The sequence below is a fragment of the Symsagittifera roscoffensis genome, chromosome 2, assembly GCF_963678635.1.
Source record: "Symsagittifera roscoffensis chromosome 2, txSymRosc1.1, whole genome shotgun sequence".
NCBI lineage: Eukaryota > Metazoa > Xenacoelomorpha > Acoela > Convolutidae > Symsagittifera > Symsagittifera roscoffensis.
The window spans coordinates 56,637,973-56,664,231 of NC_087063.1; the positions used below are offsets into that span (position 1 = coordinate 56,637,973).

The 26,259-nt window shown below is 41.4% G+C and overlaps 2 protein-coding genes across 2 annotated transcripts in view; both read left to right on the forward strand.

Moving 5' to 3' along the window:
- LOC134839252 (testin-like) overlaps positions 1-26,259 on the forward strand; it is a 262,139-nt gene that overhangs the window by 206,134 nt on the left and 29,746 nt on the right. The window contains exon 2 of the mRNA XM_063854747.1: positions 21,897-22,028. Coding sequence (XP_063710817.1) covers positions 21,921-22,028 — 108 coding nt within the window. The 5' untranslated portion in view covers positions 21,897-21,920. The remainder of the gene's footprint in view (positions 1-21,896; positions 22,029-26,259) is intronic.
- LOC134839253 (2-oxoglutarate and iron-dependent oxygenase JMJD4-like) lies at positions 20,565-21,872 on the forward strand. Its single transcript, XM_063854748.1, has one exon. It carries the CDS (start codon positions 20,592-20,594, stop codon positions 21,561-21,563), a length of 972 nt encoding a protein of 323 aa, XP_063710818.1. The 5' UTR covers positions 20,565-20,591; the 3' UTR covers positions 21,564-21,872.

Below are 26,259 nucleotides of genomic sequence, written 5' to 3' on the forward strand. Positions count from 1 at the left end.
ACCTTAGAGCTCCCCATTGGTGGCGTTGTGTCGCTAACTCCCTGTCTGGTCATCACGTTTTGGGAGAGTCGTACTATGCCCGTATCGTCGATCGTTCCATAGGGTGCAGTCACCCCGGAACATAGCGCAATCTTGTTGGTGACTAGTCGTCCAGCTGTCTCTATCAGCTTCCTCGCCGTTTGTTCCACGAGTGGGTCACCCAAGGTGTCACTCGGGTCCGGGATTGTCACTCGACCTGTTGTTGTAGGGGGTCTCGTTCCGTTGTCTGACTCATCTCTCGAGGCGTCAAGAGCTCCATCGGGGACTGCCCACGAGGAATACTCCTTGCAGGTATCGCTTTTTCCACGGCTGTAGTCAATGCCGCCCGTTCCGATCACTCCTTGTAGTCCCGCCTCAAGCGCTCAATTTCTTCACCCTGCTTTTTGTTGCAGTCTTCAAACAATCTCTTCCACATGTCTCTGTATTCCTCCATGATGAGCATGGTCTTAGTCACTTCATCCAGTTCTTTTCTGGTCCTTTCCAGCTCATCCTTCATCCCATCCAGATCTTGGATGGTTTGGTTCGTCTGAACCATTTGTTCTACTTTCGCCCTCTTTGGTGGCACAGCTGCTCTCAGTGGTGAACCAGACGAGGCAGCCTCGCTGTTCTTTCTCGATGCATTCTCGTCAGTCCAGGCTTGGGCTTGGAGGGCAAAGGCATTTAACCTGGTTGATAAGTGCTAGAACTTCCCAATACAGGCTCACTCGCCAAGTCACTCCCTGAGAGAGCCCCGTTTCTCCACCTCATCACTCCGTATGCTGCCTTCAATAGGACTTCCGTGGGGCGGTCCTCACGGTTGTCATGCCCCAAGATGCTTATCAGGGCGGTCAGCAACATGCCTTGACTAACTCTGGGTCCTCCAGAGCGAAGTCTCGATCCATTAGCCGACGATGGATCGCATCTATCATCGGTCCTACATATGCCTCTGCCAGGTCCATCAATTCATCCAAGTTGAAGGTGTCCATTCTCTTCTCAGGTTTGATTTAATTCGATTCTATGATTTGCCCCAAGAATCGAATCATACCGTCCCACGGTTGTCATGCCCCAAGAGAGTTTTGGTTAGACTTTTGCCAAGAAAGACGCGTCCATCCGGCTCCCAGCCCTTCCAGCATACTGTCAGTCCGTTCAAAGCCTTCTTCTCCCTTCACTTCCTCAGTCCAGAAAGTTTCCAGGGTAACTTGGCACACTCTGTTTACGAATTTGGCTGTCTTTTCTTCAGCATTCTCCGCCAGGTTCACCTCCTTTAACAAGTAGGCATGGATCTTCCTGGTAATAACTGGGCCTTGCTCAAAAGCATCCGCACCCAATGCCGCTACTCGACGAGTTAGAAATAGCCACTGATTAGCCTCTGGTTTGGTTTTCAAAACCATCGCCTCCAAGTGAGCTCTAGTCTCCTGGGAATTTTTCCTTCTCTCTCTTTCTCCTGCTGCTTTCATCCCTCGGAACCATAAATCGTTCGACATCGCTATGATCACTCGATGGTCGTCGCCTATTCCCGGTTTCAGTTTGAGTTGTCGACTGAAGTTGGACAGTTCCAACCCCAGCACCTCGTCCAGCACCAGCATTGTAGCGCATGGTCCTTGAATCCTCTCAATGCGTTTGAGATATCCGACCACACCGCAGGTAGCTCAGCCCTGAGTGACCTCAGGTTCCGCCATCTCTATCATACGATTTGGGGCCGATATGATTACATCATATTTCCCTTCCGAAAGCAAGGCCACGATTGCATACACGAATTTCAGTCCATCCGGGAGATATGCATACCCCAGAGACAGCGAGAACACTACTCTCGGTGTCATCTTGGTGAAGGATCCCTCCTTCATCGCATCCACTACTTCACCCATTGACTCGAGGATGTCTTTAATTGCCGGCCATACAGCATTTTTGGCCGTTTTAGGCTCTCTGAGTCTGCTCAGGAAACCTCTACTGTGTAAATGGTTGTTGATGCCAGCAAACACGATCGTGATTGGGTTAAAATCCGTCTGTCTTTGCACATCGATAGCCATTGACACGGATTGCAGTAGGTCCAGATCGACCGCTGCCAAAATAATGACGTCCGGCCAAAACAGGGACTTGGAAGTGTGTACGAACTCCGAATTCGCTACTATCATAATCTTGGCCTTCCTCATTTCTGCTTTGTCGTACGCGGCGAAGATGGTCTCATCTTTCTTTATCGCTTTCAATTCGCCATATCTTTGAGCATCACCTTCCTGACTTACTTGCTTCGGGTACACTCTTTCTTTCACATGACCTGGGGGTGAGCTCAACTGCCTGAACGTCTTCACATGTTGTCCCCTCGGCGCCCTCGTTATCAGAAATCTTCCAGGTCTCTCTTCTCGATTCCCCTCATCGTGATTCAGTTTTACATCTTGTAACGGTCGGGCATTCACTGGTCCCATTGTGTTATTAGAGGGCAGTCCCTCTAGATCAGCAAACCCCAAGGCAGTGGTAGAGCTGAAGTTTATGCCAGCCGCTATCAACCAGTCCACTCCAGTTATCGAGTACAATCCGCTGACTGATAACCTTGCTCCGTTCAGCATCCTCATGGCATCCGCTACGAAGCTCACCGTCTGAAGATTCAGTTTCATCAGGTCATCTTTGTATATGTGCCATGGAGAAGGTATTGGCCTCGATCACATTAGAGAGCTCCTGTTAAGGCGTCTTTCCTCTCGAATGGTCCTCGTCGTCTCCGTCCCCAAGCGTGTTTTCAGGCTAGGAGGCACAAAGGTGGTGATCACAGGTTCGTTCAATGCTCCCTCCTCCTTGAGCACTCCTGTGTCAAGGAGTTCCACTTCCAACTCATCCAATCGCTCTTGGAAGACTCTGTTCAACCAAGCCTGTCCCTCTTTGTTATCGAAGTGGATACCGTCCGTAGTCAACCTGGCCTGATCCATAGCTCTCAACTCATGTTCGATGTCCATGAGGATCATCCATCCGGCATTCCGACTTGCGAGATTCCTTAGGATGTTATTCCACCTGACTACTCCTTCATTGTGCCTTCTCCCTGTTGCAGTTAAACTCCTTGCATTCATTGGTACAGTGCAAACGGTCAGTACCTCTCAGTTGAACTTCTGTCAGAGAGTAGTAAACAAGCAAACCATCATTCACTCCCATAGTGCTTCCTCCTCATCCGAGCTTCTTGAGATGTTATTCGTCCCAACTAGGATCATTACATTAGGGATCCTCCCTGGTTTCATCAATTCCACCATCCGAAATAACTGGGCTATGGTCGCGCCTCCGAAGGCCATCACCGTGGTGACCCAGGAGGTCCTCAAGTTCGAGAGCACTCTGACTAATCTATCACCCAGTATCAGATGCGATGTCCCTAGCGGTGGTGGTTGCAGGTTCACTGCCGGGTTCCAGGTCGCTCGGTTGAAGCAAGCTCTCGGATCCACCTCCGGAACTCCCGTGAAGTTACATTTCAACTGATTATTCTTCTGTACATCTTTTACACGTGACACTTTCTTCAACGGCATCTTTCGTATCTTCATCTCTGGGACCTTAGAGCTCCCCATTGGTGGCGTTGTGTCGCTAACTCCCTGTCTGGTCATCACGTTTTGGGAGAGTCGTACTATGCCCGTATCGTCGATCGTTCCATAGGGTGCAGTCACCCCGGAACATGGCGCATTCTTGTTGGTGACTAGTCGTCCAGCTGTCTCTATCAGCTTCCTCACCGTTTGTTCCACGAGTGGGTCACCCAAGGTGTCACTCGGGTCCGGGATTGTCACTCGACCTGTTGTTGTAGGGGGTCTCGTTCCGTTGTCTGACTCATCTCTCGAGGCGTCAAGAGCTCCATCGGGGACTGCCCACGAGGAATACTCCTTGCAGGTATCGCTTTTTCCATGGCTGTAGTCAATGCCGCCCGTTCCGATCACTCCTTGTAGTCCCGCCTCAAGCGCTCAATTTCTTCACCCTGCTTTTTGTTGCAGTCTTCAAACAATCTCTTCCACATGTCTCTGTATTCCTCCATGATGAGCATGGTCTTAGTCACTTCATCCAGTTCTTTTCTGGTCCTTTCCAGCTCATCCTTCATCCCATCCAGATCTTGGATGGTTTGGTTCGTCTGAACCATTTGTTCTACTTTCGCCCTCTTTGGTGGCACAGCTGCTCTCAGTGGTGAACCAGACGAGGCAGCCTCGCTGTTCTTTCTCGATGCATTCTCGTCAGTCCAGGCTTGGGCTTGGAGGTCAAAGGCATTTAACCTGGTTGATAAGTGCTAGAACTTCCCAATACAGGCTCACTCGCCAAGTCACTCCCTGAGAGAGCCCCGTTTCTCCACCTCATCACTCTCATGTTCGGGCGGTCTAGTACTCCCCTCTCTCCGTATGCTGCCTTCAATAGGACTTCCGTGGGGCGGTCCTCACGGTTGTCATGCCCCAAGATGCTTATCAGGGCGGTCAGCAACATGCCTTGACTAACTCTGGGTCCTCCAGAGCGAAGTCTCGATCCATTAGCCGACGATAGATCGCATCTATCATCGGTCCTACATATGTCTCTGCCAGGTCCATCAATTCATCCAAGTTGAAGGTGTCCATTCTCTTCTCAGGTTTGATTTAATTCGATTCTATGATTTGACTTAAATGAGCAATTAAACGATCAATCAGGATCTAGAAAAGAGGTCACGAATATCACACTTGTCAGTTTCAGCTTAACTTCTCGTTAAAATTTAAGTTAAAAAAATTCAGATAAAAAGATTTTGATCCTAAAATTTATTGAAATCAATCGGTCACTAAAATTTTGGAATTCGACCTAAGATTGGACAGTCCAAACTTTGGATCTATGCCAAAGATCGTTACTCAGTTGTTCGTGGTCACTAACCCCTTCTTACCCTAGATCTTAATAACATAACACATAACATAACATAACATAACATAACATAACATAACACACATATCACACACTACATAATCTAGTCTAACACCTTCTTGCACGTCACTCAGCCTATACTTAAGTAAAATTTCTTATGTAAATATACTTGTATATTAGTATCAGAGAAGATTACATGTATGAGCGCGTACAGTTCTCGAGGATGCATCCTTCACATCCCTTTCCACGAGGAAGTCTCTCAATCTCGTCAAGGACAAGACTAGGTTTTCCGGGTCTACGTGCCGTTTCTCCGTCGCCCGTGTCACTAGGAAACATACGTATTTTCCTGGTATCTGAGACGCCGCCGGAGGCAAGGCTGCTACGCCCCCTACTCCTTGTCTTTGCTTCCAAAGAAATTCTGTTTTTATATTCTCTCTTAAAATCTGCCACTAACGCTGTCCTAAAACTCATGTCTGCTGTGATTGCTATCGCGCATGTTCTATTTGTGAGTATGAAATCACTGTCTGTTAGTATTATGCTACTTGAATATTCATTTGGTAAGTTAAAATATGACTCAACTACCCTCCCTATGTCAGGTTTCTTAGGTTCTTCGCCTGTTTCTGCTTCTAAGTCTCCTGTCTCTCTGGCTCTTCTTAATTTTGTTATTATCAAGTTTTCAGTGTGGGTAAGTCCTACCCCCACTCAGCGGACAAAAATATCCATTGACGTCCCCGTCGATTGCATACCGGGTATCAAATCGAGATTGGAAGCCGGAATGAGTAGTCGCCCCTCCTGGGCAGCCCAGGAAGGATCTTCTCGTTCGGTCTTCATGTACTTTATGCTTTCCCGATCTACATCTTGAATCGTGACACTGGTCTCCTTTGGGTGCGACGTCATTTCGTTCAGCCATTCCAAGACACGCAGATTCGTCAAGTCTTGTTCATATGACTGCTGTTGCTCGTCGTCGAATTCTACCTCGGGTTTCGACCGGTCATCGACCCACTCATCGTCGTGATTATCGACTATGTCAATGTCCTGTGACACAGTTATTTCCTCTAAACCCACTACTTCTTCCCCTATCTTCTTTAGGTCTATCCTGTCCACTACAAAATTGTCGCTGTAAGGGTTATATTTCTTCCTGGATCTTTTCCTGTCATTCTGACGAGTCTGTATCATGAACGGAAGATCCGGTTCCAAGTTCTTAGGAGCCTCCTTTTGTTCAGGGTCCTGCCAGTCCTCTTCTGCATAGGGTAAATTTTCATCGTCCGCTTCAATCACGTCATTTGGATCCAGGTCCAGTGGTTCACACGTTCCTTCCTATATGACCTCATTTCCATCGTTCTTTTCCCTGGTGCCCTTCTCATTGACCTCACAAGTAGGGTCCATCATTAGATAATCCCCTTCTTTCATGTCTGCAGGTATACACCAGTCTTCTGTCGATGGATTGTGTGGCTTAATGTTTTCGTAATGAGCGGCTCGGCCAGAACTCAGTCTATAAAAGCGTCCCTACTGGTGCACCTCCGTAATCATGAAGGGTCCCCTCAACTTTTTTAAAAGCTTTTCCGTTCCTTTCGGTGGTATGACGTTTTGAAATACCCATACGTAATCTCCTACCAGGTAAGCTTTTGCACCAGCTGCTTTCTTGTCAAAACTTTTCCTCTGCCTTGCCTGCGCTTGCTGAGTATTTCGTCTACACAAGTCGTTCAACTCTTAATGACGTCTAATTACATCCCTCACATAGACCTGTGGTGACGTCTTCTTCCCCTCATACTCTGGGAGAAGAATGTCAAGGGCAAAGACTTCTCATATGTGGGCTGACTCCGGTAGTGAAATGTTGTGTGCTATTGTAAGCTCCCATCGCCTGCGGAAGATATCTGTCGCAATCGGTCATGTACCTGGAACAAAATACCCTCAGCATCGACACTAACGTTCGATTCTGCCTTTCCACTAAGCCATTTGTCTGTGGATGGTATGTCGTGGAGTGAGCTTGAGCAACCTGCGAGCGTCTCATTAGCTCTTTCGTAAGTTCTTCTACAAAAGCTGTTCCGTTATCCGATTGAAACGTCATCGGACAACCGTGTCTCGCTATCAACGTATTGATCAGGTGATCGCACGTCTCTTCCGCCGAGGAAGTTTTGTAGGGCACGGCCTCTGCATACTTTGTGAAATGACCTATCATGACCAACACCTGATTATAACCACTGTCTGTCATGCATATCTTTTGGTGATCTATCTGCACCACCTCGTTAAATTCAGACGACTCGATCGATTGCAAGGGAAATCGCAATTTCTTTGGATCCTTGACCTGTTGGCATGACAGACATGCTGTTACCCACTTCTCGCATGCTTTTCTCATTCCAGGCCACTCAAAGCGCTTCAGGATCCTCTGATACACTTTGTCGATCCCCTGATAGCCCATCTGATCATGCGACCTGAACAAGAGTTCTGTCTGATAGGGTTGCGGCAACACTATCGCGTTATACTTGTATAGGACCTTGTCCTCATCTCTTCTCTTGCAAGCCACAATCCCGTCCTTGTTCAAGTATAACCTTCCCTCCCACTGCATGAAATACTCTCTCAGGATACGGTAACTGTCTTCCTCGAGGTCTCCTTTATCCGGAGAACCATTCTCGATCCACCTTTTCAAGTTGCTTGTCATGCGATCATTTCTCTGCGCCCTTAGAAGATCCGAGAGTCTGTATCTCGCCTTCAAGTACGTCTTCATGACCCTCATCTGACTATTCAGCTCATTGGGCTGGTGTGTGTCTTCTTCCATCTTCACGCACCAAATCTTCGCCAACGGCTGTGTTTCTTGCTTGAACGGCTGAAGATCAGTCCTGACTACCTCTTTTTGTGGCAACAGACTTATCGAACGTTTCGATACCGCTATTGTTTCCAAATAGTCCGCTGCGTTGTCAAAGACTCTTCCACTTGGTATGAGGTAGCGATCACTATCAGGGTCCTGGTACATCTCTCTATCTAGATCCCTTGCACGAGTTTCCACTAGTAGTGTGTGGATCGCTAGTTCGGACAGTTCTGATCCCGAGCTCGAGTTCTTGTCTGTGTAGGTGTCAATTCCTGATTTTCGGGAATTGTCATCTGTTGAAGAGGTTGTGATGGAGTCTGCTCCCTCCTCCAGATCAGGTTTGTGCCTTCTTAGCATCCATCAGGACTCCCCGGACAAAACCTTGTTCCCCGCGTCCTGTTTCTCATCAGGAACTTTTTCATCTATCTCAGACTCCCCGGACAAACTTCCTTGTCCCGGATGTTGATCTTGTACTCGCTGGCTCTTCTCATCGTTCGTCTCCCCGGAAAAACAATCTTGCACCGGGTTTCATTCTGCCTTTTCACCTTCTTTATCCTGGTCCACAAAGGTAACGGTTTTCCTTCGCATATTGCCCCCCTCTTCTCTCCGTCCGTACGAAGTACTGGCTAAAACCTCGTGTCGTATTGAGGATACTAGTTGCTGAACTATTGTCCTACAATCCCTCTCGTTCTCTTCGTGTTCTCGTCTGGACGGCATGATCTTCACCTTCTCCCTGACTGTTAGTGATGCCACTGCTGCTGTCCACTCGGGGTCATCTCTGGTCACTTCTCTTTCTAACAGTCCACCCAGCATCCGCATCACTTGCTGTGTGACCTGCACCTTTTTATCCAGTAATGAGAGGCTGTTTATGTTCATGCGAGAGAGTTCTTGCTGGACCAGGTTTGAGCGCAGCAACAGATCCAAGGGGACCGGGTCCTCCTTGGATAAGATCTTTATCCTGGCTGCTTTCTCGACAGGTAACCCAGGATGCGCTGGAATTGGATGTCCAGACTTATCCAACCATCTCGTTAAGGGAAGCGCTTCATAGGTTTCTTTGTCCAGAAACGAGAATCCCTCATTTATTTCTGCTTCATTGGCTTGCTTCTGTTTCATTCTTTCATAGAACTCAGTTTTCTTACTGAGGCTGTCAGCAGTCTGGTGTTTATCACGCATCCTGTGCTCGATTATCATGTGGTAGCCATTCAATCTTACTATCCATCTACCAATATAACTTTGATCCATCGAGTAGGTCTTCAACCTGAAGGGAGCGCTCCCCAAGTATGCACGGTACTTTTCCACGAAAGTGACTACTGCAAACATTTCTGCTTTTGGTGCACCATACTTCAACTCAGTGTCACTCAAGACCTTGCTGCCATACGCAATGGGACGGAGAACAGTTCTTCCTTTCCATTCTTGCTCCTGATGCAATATTCCTGAGATGGCTACTACCGACGTGTCTGTGTCAAGAACATACATTCCGTTTTCTGTAGGCATGCGTAGCACTGGCGATTTTGAGGGTTCTATCATGTCGTATTCGAGCAACATTTCTATTTCCGCCGCTCGCCACGCTTCCGATTTATGTGGCGTCATTCGCCTTGCGCCTTCCCTTTGGGGAACGGCGCCTTCCTCAAGTTCGATTTCGCGTTCGACGAAACTACAGCAACCGATATCCGCTTTATGTCTTGAAAAAGCATCCGCGTTCCGATTTAAAACCTCCCTTAGTAGCTCGAAATCTCCCTCGCCTATCTTCCCTTTTAAGTGTTCTATCTCTGGCAAAACCGGTTTGTCAGACATATGACGAGGGGCGTTCCGGAAAGTTCGAGCAGCTCGATAAGCCAGCGTCCGTGTCGGACTTCATTGAAAACATTTTATGAATAGATTTTGATTCATTAATTCTTTTTAAAATTTTCTGTTTATCGGAATGAAAAGGACAGTCTTTCACACTAAATTTCTTAAAGTTCTGTGTCTCTTCATAGTCGGTCCTCATCGGCAAAGCGTAACCAAGCTTCGTTCCACGCTGGATTGAAACCGTGGTGTCCAGTGTGTTCAATAACACACTGACACACAGTCCGTTTCGCATTGCCGAGAAGCTCCGGCCTAAAATCACTGAGCTTTGACTATTTGGATTCGATACCAAACAAATCTGTTTACTATCACTTAACGAATTTAAATTTCTCATTCTAAAAGTTGCAACCACAGCCTGCCCTGGCTGTAGTTTTACTTTTCTGTTTAAAAAAAAATGGTACCTTTTTTTGTCTGTTATTATCCTATTAATTGGTTTCTTAACATACTTCCGATCCGGGTTCCTAATCCTTTTTAGACCGTTGTTCGAGCCGATCATCACGTCAAAATTCCTTACGAAACCTCTGTCCAAGATAAATTGGTCGGCGGATTCCCAGAATTGCGGAAAATCTGATTTAAAATGACCTTCCAATTTGCAAAAGAAACACCTTGGGCCGAATTTTGCAATTACTCCTCACATGAAATCCTCATGGTCAACTTCTGACAAATTTTCGTCCTCGAGGCTAAAGCCTATGGCTTTCATTCCTTGTTTGTAAGTTGGGCATGCTGACACATGATGGTCCGTTGAACTGCAATTGGCACAAGAGCGTCTTTTGTCCATATCATCCCTCGGTTTGTACCAGTTGTTCCCTTGGTTTGCTGATCCGTTGTTAAAATTGCCATAATTGTTCTTATAGTATCCAGGAGGTTTCAACAAAAGATATTCTTTTGACTTGAGCCTCAACTCCTCTGGTGTTGGCGCATTGGTTGATAGTGGTGTGTAATGCGTTGCTAGCATTGTTCGAAGTTCATCATTCTTCACACCATCGATGAATTTTGAGGCTACTGCCAGTTTCATCCTTCGGTTCGACTCATCCGGTTGGCTTCGTCTTCTCAGCATTTCCAAGTCATCTAGAACCTTGTCTATCGTTTTATCTTCTCGTTGCCTCCGTTTCTCGAAGCGCATCATTGCTTGGTGCCCCTGCACCCCTGATCCAAAACGGTTTACCAAGATTTCGACGATTTTTTCGGCTATGTCACGCTGATATTGCTTCTTGGCCATGACACAGTTCAGGGCTGTCCCTTCCAAGTTACTGGTGAGCGCACTGCATTCTTGTCTTTCCGACAAGTCCTCTTCTTCGAAATGCAGTTTCATTACCTCTATCCAGGTATCAATACAGCCATCAGATTCGTCTTTGTAGCATCTTGGTTTCTCAAAGACTCTTCTGGACTTCTCACTGCGTTCATTGGTTCTGGATAACCTCGTCAGGAATGTCTCCAAAGACCTGTTCAGGGGCTCAAAGGCTGTGGCCATTGCCGTAGCATCTCTCGAGTGCCCCGCCTGAGTGTCATCACACCTTGTTAATGGCTCTGTATTTGGTGAATCCCTGCAATCCGAATCGCCGTGGGTGTTTCCCCCTTGGCCCACATGACTCCCCCTGGGCCCGCATGTCTCCTGTTACCGGAATCACCTCTCCCAGTCGCATGTGTGCCTTGCGTCGGTATTTCGTTAGAGGTCTGTCTGTTCCCTGTTGAATTTGCTCTACTGTTTGGGCCCCATGTTCTATTATCCCTTGTGGCATAGCCTGATGAACTGCCCCTACCTCTAGTGGATCCATATGTCCTCCTCCTTTGATATTCATTGAAGTTCACCTCCAGCTCCCTGCTGGGACCTCCCGAGTTCGGTTCCCCTTCTTTTGGTCCACTCTTGCTGCCTAAGAGCCCGTACAACCTATCCATGATAGCCTGAGTTCGCCTCTCCATCATCGCATCTATCTTTGTGTCAAGAGTCCCAAGAGACTGCTCTTGCTGGATTCTTAACTTCTCCATGTCGTTCTTTAAGCGTAACTCTCTCTGTTCCGCTTCTCTTGTCATTCGCGACAAGTTCCTCGCTATGTGTTCGTCCGTTCTTTCCTGCAAGCTTATTTCGCTCCTACCAACTTTTTGTCTATTTCGGTTTATTTCTTCCCGCAGACTTTCTCTTTCGATGTGGACTGCTTTTTCTAGTTCACACAATCTTACTGACATCTGTTCATTTTGTTCTCTTATACTGCCCACTGTTTCCTAGCCCTTTGTTTCTACTCTTCCCAGTTCGCATCTCTGAGTTTGTCATCCTCGCAAAGCCTCTTGACCGGCCTGGTGTGTTTGCGTCTTTGCTTATCGTTCTCACCACACCAAATTGGTCCTTGGTTCCAGTCTCTCTTTCGACGTATGCCTCATTCTCCTGGGTCGAACTATTGAGGCTGACTTGAGATCCAAAGTCCACTTGCTCGTCTTCGTCCTCTTCTTCCTCCTGGGATTCACCTTCGTTTCCTGTGCCCACTCCCATGGTGAATGGAAAGATGTTTCCTAAGGTGTTCTTCATTTTTTCTGAGAACGATGAGGACGTTGTTTGTTTCTCAGTCCCGCCTGCCATCATGGTGTTGTCTGTTGGAGATCTTCTAGCTGTCCAATATCCCGGTGGAAGTGGCAAAATCATGGCCTTGTTCTAGCGGAGTAGATTCACTCGCTAGCCTTCTGTTCCCTCCCTCGTCCGGCCCATGCATTTCTTGATTCTCATGCATGGCCTGGTCTTTGTGGGCCTCCACTTCTAGCATAGCTTTTCGCTCTTCTGAGGACTTCTGACTCCTAGTTTCAACCATTCTGCCTGAAACCGTCTCCACTTTGTCGGTACGGGCTCGTGTGATCCGTTCCACAAAAGGATCGGTCATTGCTCTTCTTTGTTTTTTAAGTATGAATTTCCTAGAGCTATTACCTCGTTTAGATATTCTTGACTTGTCTAGACTCATTCTCAATTTATCACTTCTTAATGTCTATACACTCATTTCGATTGCTAGTGACCTTCTAGTTTGACTATCGATAAAAATAACACAACACAATAAATTCCAAAAATTTTTATTAAATAGTGACCACGATTAATAGTGATCGATTACTAGTCGTAAGATTTGAGAACTAGCACAGTATGATGATATCAGTCAATTTAAAAGATAGTGTATTCACTACACAATTAAGCACAAATTGTTGATTTAAGACCAGATATGAAAAAAAAATAAGAAAAGTTTTATGAAAAACGTATGTGTATATTACTTTCAGTCCGTCGCAGTACAATGGTCGAATTTGTTTTATAAAGAAAGAGCTTTCCCTGCTTGGTGCTGCACCAAACAGACAAAACTTTGAAGGCAGAAATTTTCTCAAGTGGGCGTCTATTGCACCCACCGAGTACTGTGTTACCTATTTGCCTTCGGACTGCCCGAGCTAGACCTACTAAAAACCTCAGGGCAGTCACTTTTATCAAAAACGTTTTAGATTTCAATCCACAGCAATGAGTTACACACTCTTTTTTAATTTAGACCTAGTGTCGCGAATATACGAGTTTGGACCTGTTTTGTTTTGGTTAGGTCTTTTCTTTAAAGGCAAGTTACCAGTGCATTCACTGGTTCCTAGCCTGTCTCTTAATAACTTAACACCCCTCACTATTATCTTTTCTTCTATTTGCCTTAGTCCTTTAATAAAATAATTCCCCTCCGGGTTGACAAAAAACAGTACCCCTCCGGATTGCCAAAAATAGGACCCCTCCGGATCGGCAAAATTGAGACCCCTCCGGTCGGGACCCCTCTGAGTTAGCAAATGTAAGACCCCTTCGGATTGAGACCCCTCCGGTTTTGTGAAAACAAGACCCCTACAGATTGGGGCCCCTCCGAATTAGGTAGGGAAAAAAATTTTTTTGACCCCTCCGGATTGGGAGCCCTCTGGTTTTGTAAAAATAGCTTTTCTGAAACTTCCTTGATTTTCAACCTATACCCCTCCGGATGCATTCTCCGATGCTATTATGCTGTTTGTATCAACTAGGAAGGGTATGTGGTCCCTCCCTAGACCCTTCCGGATTGAAGTTAAGCCTCTTATTTGACAATTCACGCTAAAGTTAAAGGGTCTTATCGCTAGCCTAATTTCGGCTCTATCAAGGTTTTTCGGTGCCTTTAGCCTTCCCTATTCTTCTAGAGCAGCGTAGAAGAATAGGGAAGAATAGGGAAGGCTAATAAAATTGCCTTATTCAACCGTTTCTACCCTTTGGTAGGGGTGTAAGGGCTTTCCAAAAAAAATTATAAAACGTGCTAAAAACAATCTCAAAAAAATTTCACGCTTACTTTTTTGATTAATTTTTTTCATTAGTAAGCTCAGCTAATTTCTGATCTATCGGTACCAAGATCAACTGGATCTGTCCAGTAGTTCCAAAGTTACTAACCAAAACTTCTTTTTTTAAAGTCAAGAAATTTCTCTATTATAGGTTCCGCCTAACTTTTTCGGCAATTGTGTTCTTTTCTACCTAAAAACTATTGATCCGAGCTCAGAAGGCCTATACTCTCCTAGTTCAATGCAAAAGACCCGATCTTAATCGCTTTAGTTGAAAAAATTTGCGAAAAACTGTGCTACCTGGACCCTCCGGATTGATGAATCCACTAAATCAAACACGTTAAAATCGAATTCTCTGTAACCCGGAAGGCTTTCGGGAAGCGGGTTTTAGAATCTGTAGATTCACTAGTGGAAATTGTCCGATTAACTATTTTTACTGTCCTAACTCAAAAATTTCAAAAAAATTTCTGAATTTATAGTGTTCTGTTTTCTCAAAAATCACAAAAATTCGGTTTTTGGTACCAAAATAGTTCCAACCACTTCCGAACTAAACTTAACCGGTTCTAGCTACTATAGTAGTGCAACTATGATGTAACGCACTAGTTTAGCGCTTTTTTCCGTTTCAAAAAATATCGATACGTCAAAAATCGCGATTTGTGGGGGGATCAAAATATCGCTATTTTGACCCTAAAAACCGGTCTGTTTTCTTTGTTTTTTCACTGAAAAACGATATAGGAGTATTAAAATGGGCTACATGAGTAAAAATATTAGTACACTATACCCTTCCGGGTTTGTTCCATATCCGAATCAAGGTGCTTAACTCAGATGTTCGCAGTTCGGTGAAGGGTCACTACAGTGCAGCACTGTCGAGCCCCCCCACAGATTACTATCTTAATTTTTGTACCAAAAGGGATACAAAACTTATTAAAGATACCCATCAGTCGATTGTTGTTGTCGTTGAGCCCCTTCTTTTTGCTCCTTGTACTGCTTGCCGGATCAGTCTTCTCCCAAGACCCCTCCGGATTGAGCGCAAGTCAGCAGACCCTTCCGGATTGAGCGTAAATTAGCATTAACGTGCTTAAATACTCAAACAACCCTACAGTACAAGCCTCACAAACGGGCTACAAAAATGATCGTAACGATCCTGACTGATATAAATGCCTGTAGCAACAATATGTCTATCAACAACAAACGGGGGGTCGGATCACATCTTGTCTGGGGGGATGATTTCTACTGATTTTTTACTTTTCTTCTTACTGTTTTTGGTTTTTCGGTTATTTTTTATGTTTTTTGTTTTTCTTGGATACTATACTACTTTTTGTTTGGTTTTATGTATATCTTTAAGTGTTTTTGGTAACAAACCTCTCAGGGAACGAGGGGATGGCCGATGCCCCATCCTTCCTGGTTCGTGAATTTTTGGTCTTAACTAGATTAAAAAGCGATTCACGGTAATCCGGAAGGCTTCTGCGTTCCGAACTACCCTTCCGCCCCGGCAGTTTTGGCCTATTAAGGGCGTTAATGTGAGCATCCGCTCGGCGGGGAGTGCTCGTTAACAGTTCTGCCGGTCATGATGTTAAAAATAATAACACCCAGGAGCGCCATAAAAACATCTATATAACATTCGCCCGGAAGATACATATCGACGGAAAATAAAGCTAGGTTCTAAGACGACTGGCCAACGTCTAAACAGAGCTCTACATGCTTTTCACCGTCTCTACCAAGCCAGTTCTTTTGGTGGTCTTTTCAACTTCGGGTCGACAAAAACGTTACTGCTCTCCGGCTTCGACCAGAACGCTCAAATTAACTTAAAAACATGCAGAAATAGTGAGCTCATGGCTGGGTCTCAGTATCCCCAGACCACGAGATCACTCCTAAAAACAGGGCTATTACTATTTATTGAATTATTGTTGTTTTTGCTCAGTAGATAAAAATCATCATCTCCATCGAAGATGGATCAACCCTTCCCCCCAACTCCTAGCTTCTCATCCTTGCAAAATGAATTCAGATGTTAATTAAATTCAACTCAGGGCGTAGTAGGGAAGCTGAAAAAATATATAAAACGGTTCCAGTCCAAATCCCGAGACCCCTCCGGATTCTTGAATCCGGCGAAATAAGACTCTTAATCTCCTTCCGGAAGGCCGTCTTGTCTTACACCCTTCATCGTTGTTCGCAACGGCCTTGCAACTATTGTAGCGGCACAATAGTTGCAACTCGGAGCGGTCTCTGCTTCTTCTGGTTTTTCTTTGATTCCGACTCTCAATTTTTTCGTTGTTGTCGTCGTCGCAACTAATGTTGTTGTGTCTATATTTCAGTTTTTCTCCAAAATGGCTGTTTTTGACGTTTCTTAGAATTATTACGCCATGAGTTCGATGTTAAAAAATTTAGGAATTTCCGAATTCTTCAGCCCTCACGATTTGTCTAATCGTTCGAATAACGCTCTTATTCTCTCAAAACCGCCAAATCGGAAGGTTTGCTGCTAAAAACTCGAAATTGCTGCATCTGCATTTTTGTCCATTCTGGTCGAATGTCACAGGCAGGTGGCAACACGCGATGAGGGCATCGATCTTGAGTACGGGGAGTATGTGCCAGTCGGTCATATTTGGAAGTTTGACCTTGAGGAATGCAAACTACGTAATTTTGGGAGGAAATTTAATTTTTCCAAATTCGAATTGAGCCTGTCATGCTCAACTTTCTCCCGAAAACTGAAAATCTCAGAAATACAAGATCAGAACAACCAGATTACAATGGCGGGAAAGTACTTGGAAAAAGCAGCGGGTATTTGCAATTCGCAATTTCCAGATACAAAACAAACGCGTGTAGAGCCGTCCTATCCTGAAATAGGAGAAGGAGTGATCACAGAAGAAGAGTGCATTTATTTGATTTGAACCAGAGTGAACCCTCAGTGGAAAGGTGGACATATGGGGTATCCCAATGGTCCAATCCTGAAACTTATTTCTCAAGTCAAAACTCAATTCCTTTGCTGGAATTCGTTAATTACAAACTTCTTGAGTTAAAACTTAATTCCCTTTAATGCTAGAGTTGCTGATTAATTTAGTTACTCCAATTTTTGAGTGTGCTGGTATGTGAGTACCCAATTTAGTTTTCTTGAGTGTGTTTTATGATTGTTATGTTGAGGTCAGGAGAGTTTTAGGTTGATCCATCTGAAATGGATCAAAGTTCCACGGTCTAATAAAAAGTAACTGTGCGGATTGTTCCGACCCTGTTTTTAACGGCGTTCGTGTATTTTTGGTATTTTGAGACCTAATAATGGGGACGTTCTTAATTTTTAGAGTGGGGGGGGGGTTATTTTGTTAGTGGCCTTTAAGCTCTAACGTGTTTTTAGTCTCATGTCGCAAGCGAACCGAATTGGCTCCGACTGTTCGAGGTAGAAAAACTCAAGAGATAGTGTCCCTGACTCTTGAGCCAATGGTTTTAGGGCCTCTTTTTCTTTAACCTCATATGTGACCGAAGTAGGCGACTGTTACACAGGGGAGATTATTTTCTCTATTAATTTTGTTCACATCACTAGTCTCCTAGAATCATCCATCTCCTGGTCTCTGTTGTAAATTGCAAAACCTATTTTGGGCTTGTTAGCTTTTTCAATATCCATCTATTTCGAAATTTGCTTTGTAAGTTGGTTTTAATTTTAACAACTTGTTTCTTTTTTTTGTTAATTTTTCTTCATTTTTCTCGGTTTATTAAGCTTCGGCATGTATTATATCGGCTCAGTGGTTCTATAATGCCTCGTTTATTGAGCAACAAATTTTTGTTTGAGTGTGTTTTGAAGTGGATGGGCTTCAACAACTTTTCTTTAGTTTTTTTTGTCTTTTGTAAATTTTTATTATTTTGCCTTGATTTAAAAAATTTGATTTATCAATTGGCTTATTTGCGTCCTATCGTGTCGTTTGGTGACTTAAAGAAGTATTTATGCGCGTGTGTATTCTGAGGGGGTTGGCGCTTTAACATTTTATCAGTTTTTAGAATTTTGGTGTAATCTTTTCGGCTTGAAGGGTCTGCTCAGATATTTTTGGCTTCTCTGGAGTTTTGATAATTATTTTGCCAATTTTGTCTTCAGTGTCTTAGTGTGTTTTTTGATTCCTCGTTTTCTTCAATTTTATAGACTTCGGATTTTTTGAAGTTTTTCTTTGTATGCTCATGCGACCTAGCGGTTGCTTTGTTCTGTATCGCAATTGGTACAAAGCTCTGCTTCGCCTCTATGTTTGAGTTTTCTTTAGTTCAATTCAACTTTGTATTCGCGAGTTTTTTTCCTCATTTTTTAAGCGTTATCACGCTAAATCAGGTTTCTTAGATAATCATTGAAATGAGTCGAGATGTGTAGCATCGTACGGCATAAACAAGACTTTGAAAAAAATTTCCTGCGTCGAGATTTTTCTTGTTTTTCATTTATTGATTGTTTTTTGAGACACTTTTTGCTGATTATGCCTAATTAGCAACTTGTATACGTGTTTGATAAGTTCTGTCATCACACCAGGCAGAAAAGTTGAATCTATAAAAGAAAAAGAAATTTTTTTAGTTTTCTTTAATGAAATTTTGGAACATTCTGTGCTACTTTCAGAGAAATTGGCTATTCGGTAGCAATTTGTGATTTCGTTTGTTTTGTATCAGGTTTTTTTGTTCCTATTTATTACGAAGAGTTGACATGAAATTTCATGGGATTTGGTTTTTATTTGTTTCGATATGCTTTTGATATTTTTTTCACTTATCGCAAAAGTTTTTTCTTCCCAAACTACTCTAACCGGTTTTCGAAAAAAAATACCAACAAAAAGATTGCTTACCCTCGGGTGTGCCTGTATTATCTGCTAGTTTCTTTATTTAATCCCACATTTTATGGCCTTCAAAAATTTTCGACCCCTTTTTGGATTTTCCATTTTCTCGAAAACAATCCTGCCAAATCTGAGATTAAGGGTTTAATCGAAAGAATTTGTCATGGGAATCTTCACTGCATGAACCGCTACGCCCTTTTTAGCTGAAAAAGTTTCAGTTTAAGAGAGTTTCCAAGTTTTGACATTATTTTGATAACTACCCACACTCTCGGATCTGAGATGAAGAGTTCAATGGAAAAAAAAATTGTAGGCGCATCTCCATGTTGATTCGACCGATTTTAGTTAGTAATCCACGAAGAACTCGTGAATTAACCAATATTTGACATTTTGAATCGTTTTTTTTTTGAGTTTGGTGCAATTTTATCAAACCAGGAAAGAAATCAATCGAACGGATTAGTGTTTACGCTTGCCGTACGCAAGCGTTATCAAACTGGAATATAGACTTTTTTCTAGTTAGCAACTAGTTTAACCAACTCAGTTGAATCATTTGCTGGCTTTTTTCGTTTCTCTTCTTCTCTTCTCCTTAACATCTTTCAGTTTGCTTCCCCCTTGGACTGGAGGTAAAACACTTGCATTTGTACCCTAAAGTCGGGTTCGAGTCGTGACCGGACCTTGTTTTTTTCAATATCAAGGAAATAAAAAAAAATCAGGAAAAATTGACTGGTTGCGGTTGTGTGCTCACGTTTTGTCGGCAAAATTGCCACAACGGAATTTGCTTGTGCTGTAGACAACTTTCATTGTAGTTGCAAGTGTTGTTCAGTTTAATTTCCGGGGGGGGGGGGTACTTGAAATATTTTTTTAGAAACCTAATAAAAAAATTTCCATTAAATCTTTTTATTCAGTTCAGTTGGTGTCTGCTGAAGGATTGTCGGCTTAGTTGCCACGTCACTGAGTTTTTTGCTGCAAGCAATTTTCATTGTAGTTGCAAGTGCTGTTCGTTCTAGTTTCAAGGGGGACTTGAAATATTTTTAAAAAATCAAAAATCATTTTTTTTGGTTCAAGTGGTTTCAGCTCAAAGATTGTTGGCTTAGTTGTCACATCACTGATTTTTCTTGTGCTGTAAACAATTTTCATTGTAGTTGCAAGTATTAACCATTCTTGTTTAAGGTGGGACTCTAAACTTTTATAAAATCATGTTTTTTTTCTGCTCAACGTGAGTCTGCTCAAAGATTGTCGGCTTTGTTTCTTTTTGTAAATTTTGTTCCGTTGTTGCTGATATAAAATTCAAGCGTCTGGCATGTTTGCCTGGATTGAACTTCTATCGAGACATAAAAGTTTACATGACCTAGTATTTTTCAAAATTTTTCGTTTTAATATGTTTGTTTTTATGTTTGTGTTGTATCGCAAGTGGTGCGAAGCTCCGCTTTTCTTCTGTGTTTAGTGATCTTCCTTGCTAAATGGTTTTCTTCGTATTTTCAATAGAAAATGAGGCATGGACTAGGGAATCAGCCATGGTCTTTTTTTAGCTTAAGCTTTGATTTTCATCTCCTGTTTCTTAATTTTTGCTTAAGTTTGCGAATTTTACATAGCACAGAATTTTATATTTCCATTGGTGCACAGTTTAGGCTCACTTCTGTTTGAGTTATGAGGCAAATTTTAAAATATGCTGAAATATTTTTCGTTGTTTTGGAAGTCTCTTGAAAGCAATTCAAATTTATATGAAGACAAATGGTTTCAAATTTCATTTGGCAATTTAAGTGTTCATTTTTTTTGTTTTGTTCGAACTTCGATTGTTTTTCGGAAGATCTTTAATGAAAATATTATTTAAAGTTTGGAAAGAACATTTGTATATATGTCTCTAGGCTAATTATAACGAGCCCAGCTTTCAATATGAAGGTTAAGCGAAACGTAACTGTAAAACATTCGAATTCCACTTGAAAAATTTTGTTCAAAAAAGTCTTAAATTTGATATATCAATCTTTATAGAAAGCAGTTTTTTTTTCGTTTCGATATGCAAAATTGAAATGGCGCTTTGTTATTTCGACGCTAATATTCCTCGGCAAGATTTCGAAGAAATGGTTTTGAAACAAAATACTCTGTGTAAATTTGGAAGATGGATATCTGAAAACTGGGCTTGCTTTCGTGATTGGTTTGACGATGGCGAGTTCGAAACTAGTAGAATGCTGGCTTATTTTGGCGACATTGAAGTGCCTGTCACTATTTGCGATGATCATGGGCCATATGATTCAACCAAGATTACTACGAAGATGTCGCAATTTTTAAATGAACTCAAAGCGGGAGTTTCAACTAAGTACCTTAAAGATTGGCATTTTTGTGAAGCTGTGAAATCAACTGCTGATGTGTTTGATTTACCCGAATTTTTCTCATGTGATTGGTTAAACGATTGCCTGATCGATCAAGGAAAGCAAGACTATCGATTTCTCTATTGCGGTGGAGCAGATACTTGGACACCTTTTCATGTCGATGTGTTTTGTTCATACAGTTGGTCAGTAAACATAACTGGTCATAAAACTTGGCTTTTCTTGTCATCTGAACACCTAAGTGAAGCAGAAAAGATGAACCCTCCCAATGATATCAGAAAACATAGTCACCTGATGAAAAATGCTATTCAAGTAGAGCAAGGGCCCGGAGAAGCAATTTTTGTTCCAAGTACGTGGTTCCATCAAGTTTGCAACAGAGGTATTACCGTATCAATTAACCATAATTGGTTCAATGCATATAATATTCATCACGTCTTTACTTTACTTAAATCAGATTTAGATTTGATAACACACGAAATTTCATTTCTAAAAGATGCAATGGGCGATGGTTACGATGATCACTGTCAAGTTTTACTCAGAGCAAATAGTGGCTTCAATTTCGATGAACTCAAACAAGTTCTTGAGTTTGCTGCAGAAAATGAAAAATACGGCGAGTTCCAGCAGTCTAAAGCCTCGAGATATTTGGACAAAGTTAAAGATGTTCTGTCAGGTTAAATTTTGTAATATTTTAGTTAGACTTGGGAAATGGTATTTTGGGTTTCCTTTTATATCAAACCATTGGTTTGTGCATTTGCGCCAAGTATAACGTATTTAGTGTTTGATATAGAGCTTAAGTCCAATTATCTGAAGTTGTGAAATTTGCTGAACACTATTCAAACACAAATCAATGCTATCAAAAACAGTCGAATTCAAATAAATATGTGTATATTTACTTAATTGATTGATAACCAGAGATCTTTTGTGTTTGATTCCTTTGAAGTCTTTGATTCCTTTTGTTGGCCATTTGAAAGTTGTAAAACCTACTTGAGTAGTCGAAAAATTTTCTTCAGATAATGGTTTGAACAATTTGCGATGAACGGAACACAACTTGGAAATGGATTACATGAAGGAGAAGTCGAAGTTCCGAGAGAGTCTATCAGAACAATAGACGACATCAGAGCACTCAGAATACAAAGAGGGGTCAGTCTATTTTATGTTTTATTTTACGGACGATAGATATCAAATTATGGTCTCTATGCAAATTTGGTCTTCCTATGAATTAAATGAAAGTCGGAATGCGCTATGGACGCAATGCTTAATTGAACACAATGCTTAAGAATTATTATGAGACAATGTTTAAACGGCTATCGAGCGTAACGTTTAAGAAGCATTCAGAGCAACCATCTGAGGAAGGTGAACTCGAAGTACCTGCCTAATTTTTCTCCAAAATTTCATTTCATTTCCGTCTGGAACTGGGACTGTCAAAAGTTCAGTCTGGAACGAATCACTTGAAAACAGCAACCTCCATGCTAAGAAAGAGTTTTTTTGCGAATCGATTCGTTCTATGAAATAAATGGAAATAATTCAAAGTTTCATAGCTTTAAAAGTTTGCTTAGGCAAACTGAAACTTTGTGCGAACCGTTTCGGTCTATAAAATAATTGGAAATATTTCAAAGTTTCATAGCTTGAGAAGCTTGCTTCGAAAAACTTAAAAGCTTTTCGCAAACCGATTCATTCTACGAAATACCCTGAAAATGAACATAGCTCATATAGCTTCATAGAAAACTTGGAGCTTTTAGCGAACCGATTCAGTCTATGAATAAACTTGTAATAGTTCAAATTTTCTTAGCTTTAAAAGCATGCTTTGAAAATTTTTAACTTTTCGCGAACTGAGGAAATCCACGAAGTAACTTGCAGTATTTCAAAGTTTCATATCTTGAATAGCTTACTTCGAACAACTTGAAGCTTTTGCGAACTGATTCAGTCTTTGAAGTATCTTGAAACATTTCAATGTTTCAAAGCTTTAAAACTTTGCGTAGAAAAACTTCGAAATAACTTGAAAGAGTTCATTTTTTATTAGCTTGATTGGCTTGCTTCGAAAACTTTTAAGCTTTTCTTGTACTGATTCGGTTTATGGAATAGTTTGAAGTATTTCAAAGCTCATAGCTCCGTTAGCTTGCCTAGAAAAACTTAATTTTTTTGCGACCCGAGTCAGTCTATGAATTAACTCGGAAAGTTTTCAAAGTGTCGTAGTTATTAAAGTTTCGAATAATTTGCTTAAACAAGTTCTTCGTGAACCGATTTGTTTCATTAACTATCCTGAATTATCTCCAAAGTTTCGTAGCTTGAATTGCTTACATTGGACAAAAAAAAATTCAGTCTAAGTTGGATAAAACTTGCCTTGGCAAAAAAGATTCACTCATAGAAATAGCTTGGATTTTTTTGAATTTCCTTGCTCCATTAGCTCGCGCAAAAAAAATTAATTAAAAAACCAAGAAAAAACCTGGAAATCACTTGAAAGGCTTCAACAGAAAAACAGTTTGCCATCCGGTTCACTTCGTGAATTAACTTGAACTATTGAAAGTTTCGTAGCTCAATTCTTTGCTTCAAAAAACTGATACTTTTTGTGAACCCAATCAGTCTGTGCAATAACTTGGAAATTTTCAAAATTTGGAAATGTTTTAAACATGAATTTTTTGCGAACCTGTTCGCTCTATGGAGTAACTCGAAATTTTTTTTGCGAACCTGTTTGCTCTATGGAGTTGCTCGAAATATTTCATTTGATAGCTTGAACAGCTTTCTAAGAAAAACCCAAGTTTTTTGCCAACTGATTTGCTCTATGAAATTACATGTATTTTTTCAACGTTTGCTTGCTTCAATAGCTTGCACAGAAAAACTTTTCTTTTTTTGCGAATTGATTCGCTCTATGAAACAACTTGAAATATTTCAATGTTTTATCATTTGAATAGCTTCCATATAAAAACCTTAATTTGCGCCATGCGATTTGTTTCATGAAACATTTTGAGTTATTTCAAAGTTTCATAGCTTGAATAGCTTGCTTAGAAAAACTTCACTTTTTCGAGAACCGATTCGTTCTATGAAAGCTAAAGGTTTTCAAACCGTTTTACGATTTGGCTTAACTTGAAATTGTTCAAAGTTTCTTTGCTTGGATAGCTTGATCAGATTAACAGCTAATTTTTTTGCGAGCCTATTGATTGTTGGAGGCGGGCTTCTAGTACTACTGAAATATGTGCTCTTTTTTGGTGCTGAATTTCATTGCTTGAGTATTGTTACCTTCTTTTGTCCGCTTTTTTTTAAGAGAGCATGATATTATTATTAGATGTGGAAAATCTATATCGCTTCTAGACAGTTAGTGCAGTCAAGTAGAAGAGGTTTAAATGATGCAGTCGATTAATTATTTATCTTATTTGCCACTTTTTTGTATGTTTAAGAGTGATGTACGTAGAAATGACGTTTATGTAGTTGGTCTTAGTGACTTTTTTTCAGGAAAAAGTTTTAGAATTTGTTTACGCTTGTTTTTGATTTTTCGCGGTTTGCCTTGTGATTTCTTTTTCAGATCAGTGCATTTCCATTGTTAAAAGGAAGGCAAACTCCACTATTGAACAGCGTTAGTTTTGAACAACATAATTTTGCACGTGGAGTTCAATTATCAGACTTCCCAGCGAAATAAAATCTATACGTATTGATCCAGTGTTCTCAAATTGGGTTAATTTCAGGAAAAATTGTCAATGGTAAATTGTCGCGAAAAAAAAATTAATTAAAAAATTAAGAAAAAACCTGGAAATCACTTGAAAGGCTTCAACAGAAAAACAGTTTGCCATCCGGTTCACTTCGTGAATTAACTTGAACTATTGAAAGTTTCGTAGCTCAATTCTTTGCTTCGAAAAACTGATACTTTTTGTGAACCAAATCAGTCTGTGCAATAACTTGGAAATTTTCAAAATTTGGAAATGTTTTAAACATGAATTTTTTGCGAACCTGTTCGCTCTATGGAGTAACTCGAAATTTTTTTTGCGAACCTGTTTGCTCTATGGAGTTACTCGAAATATTTCATTTGATAGCTTGAACAGCTTTCTAAGAAAAACCCAAGTTTTTTGCCAACTGATTTGCTCTATGAAATTACATGTATTTTTTCAACGTTTCCTTGCTTCAATAGCTTGCACACAAAAACTTTTCTTTTTTGCGAATTGATTCGCTCTATGAAACAACTTGAAATATTTCAATGTTTTTATCATTTGAATAGCTTCCATATAAAAACCTTAATTTGCGCCATTCGATTTGTTTCATGAAACATTTTGAATTATTTCAAAGTTTCATAGCTTGAATAGCTTGCTTAGAAAAACTTCACTTTTTCGAGAACCGATTCGTTCTATGAAAGCTAAAGGTTTTCAAACCGTTTTACGATTTGGCTTAACTTGAAATTGTTCAAAGTTTTTTTTGCTTGAATAGCTTGATCAGATTAACAGCTAATTTTTTTTGCGAGCCTATTGATTGTTGGAAGCGGGCTTCTAGTACTACTGAAATATGTGCTTCTTTTTGGTGCTGAATTTCATTGCTTGAGTATTGTTACCTTCTTGTGTCCGCTTTTTTTAAAGAGAGCATGATATTATTATTAGATGTGGAAAATCTATATCGCTTCTAGACAGTTAGTGCAATCAAGTAGAAGAGGTTTAAATGATGCAGTCGATTAATTATTTATCTTATTTGCCACTTTTTTGTATGTTTAAGAGTGATGTACGTAGAAATGATGTTTATGTAGTAGGTCTTAGTGAATTTTTTTTCAGGAAAAAGTTTTAGAATTTGTTTACGCTTGTTTTTGATTTTTCGCGGTTTCACTTGTGATTTCTTTTTCAGTTCAGTGCATTTCCATTGTTAAAAGGAAGGCAAACTCCACTATTGAACAGCGTTAGTTTTGAACAACATAACTTTGCATGTGGAGTTCAATTATCAGACTTCCCAGCGAAATAAAATCTATACGTATTGATCTAGTGTTCTCAAATTGGGTTAATTTCAGGAAAAATTGTCAATGGTAAATGTTCAAGAAAATCAAACAGGTTTAAGGCCATCTGTTTTTTTTTCGAAATTCGAAAGTTTTTTTTGGTTTCTTTGCGTTCATTTTTCTTTTCAGCTGTCAGTTGGCTTTGTTCTCATTTTGAAGCGCCTTGTTGTTGCCATTTTTGGCTATTGTTCGAGAAGTGCAGCTTTGCCTCAGTGGTTATCACTCTTGTCATTTCGTTTTTCGGTGAAAGACAAGGATAAGGGTCTGATCCTACAGTGATCTTTTTTGACAAATATGAGAGACAGTAAAGCAAACAAAGCAGACGCAATGCACCCAATTAGAAGGAAACAATCTTTATTACAGCATTTAGTCTTTTTTGTTTATAGTTGGGAACTTAAGTGAGTGTAGTAA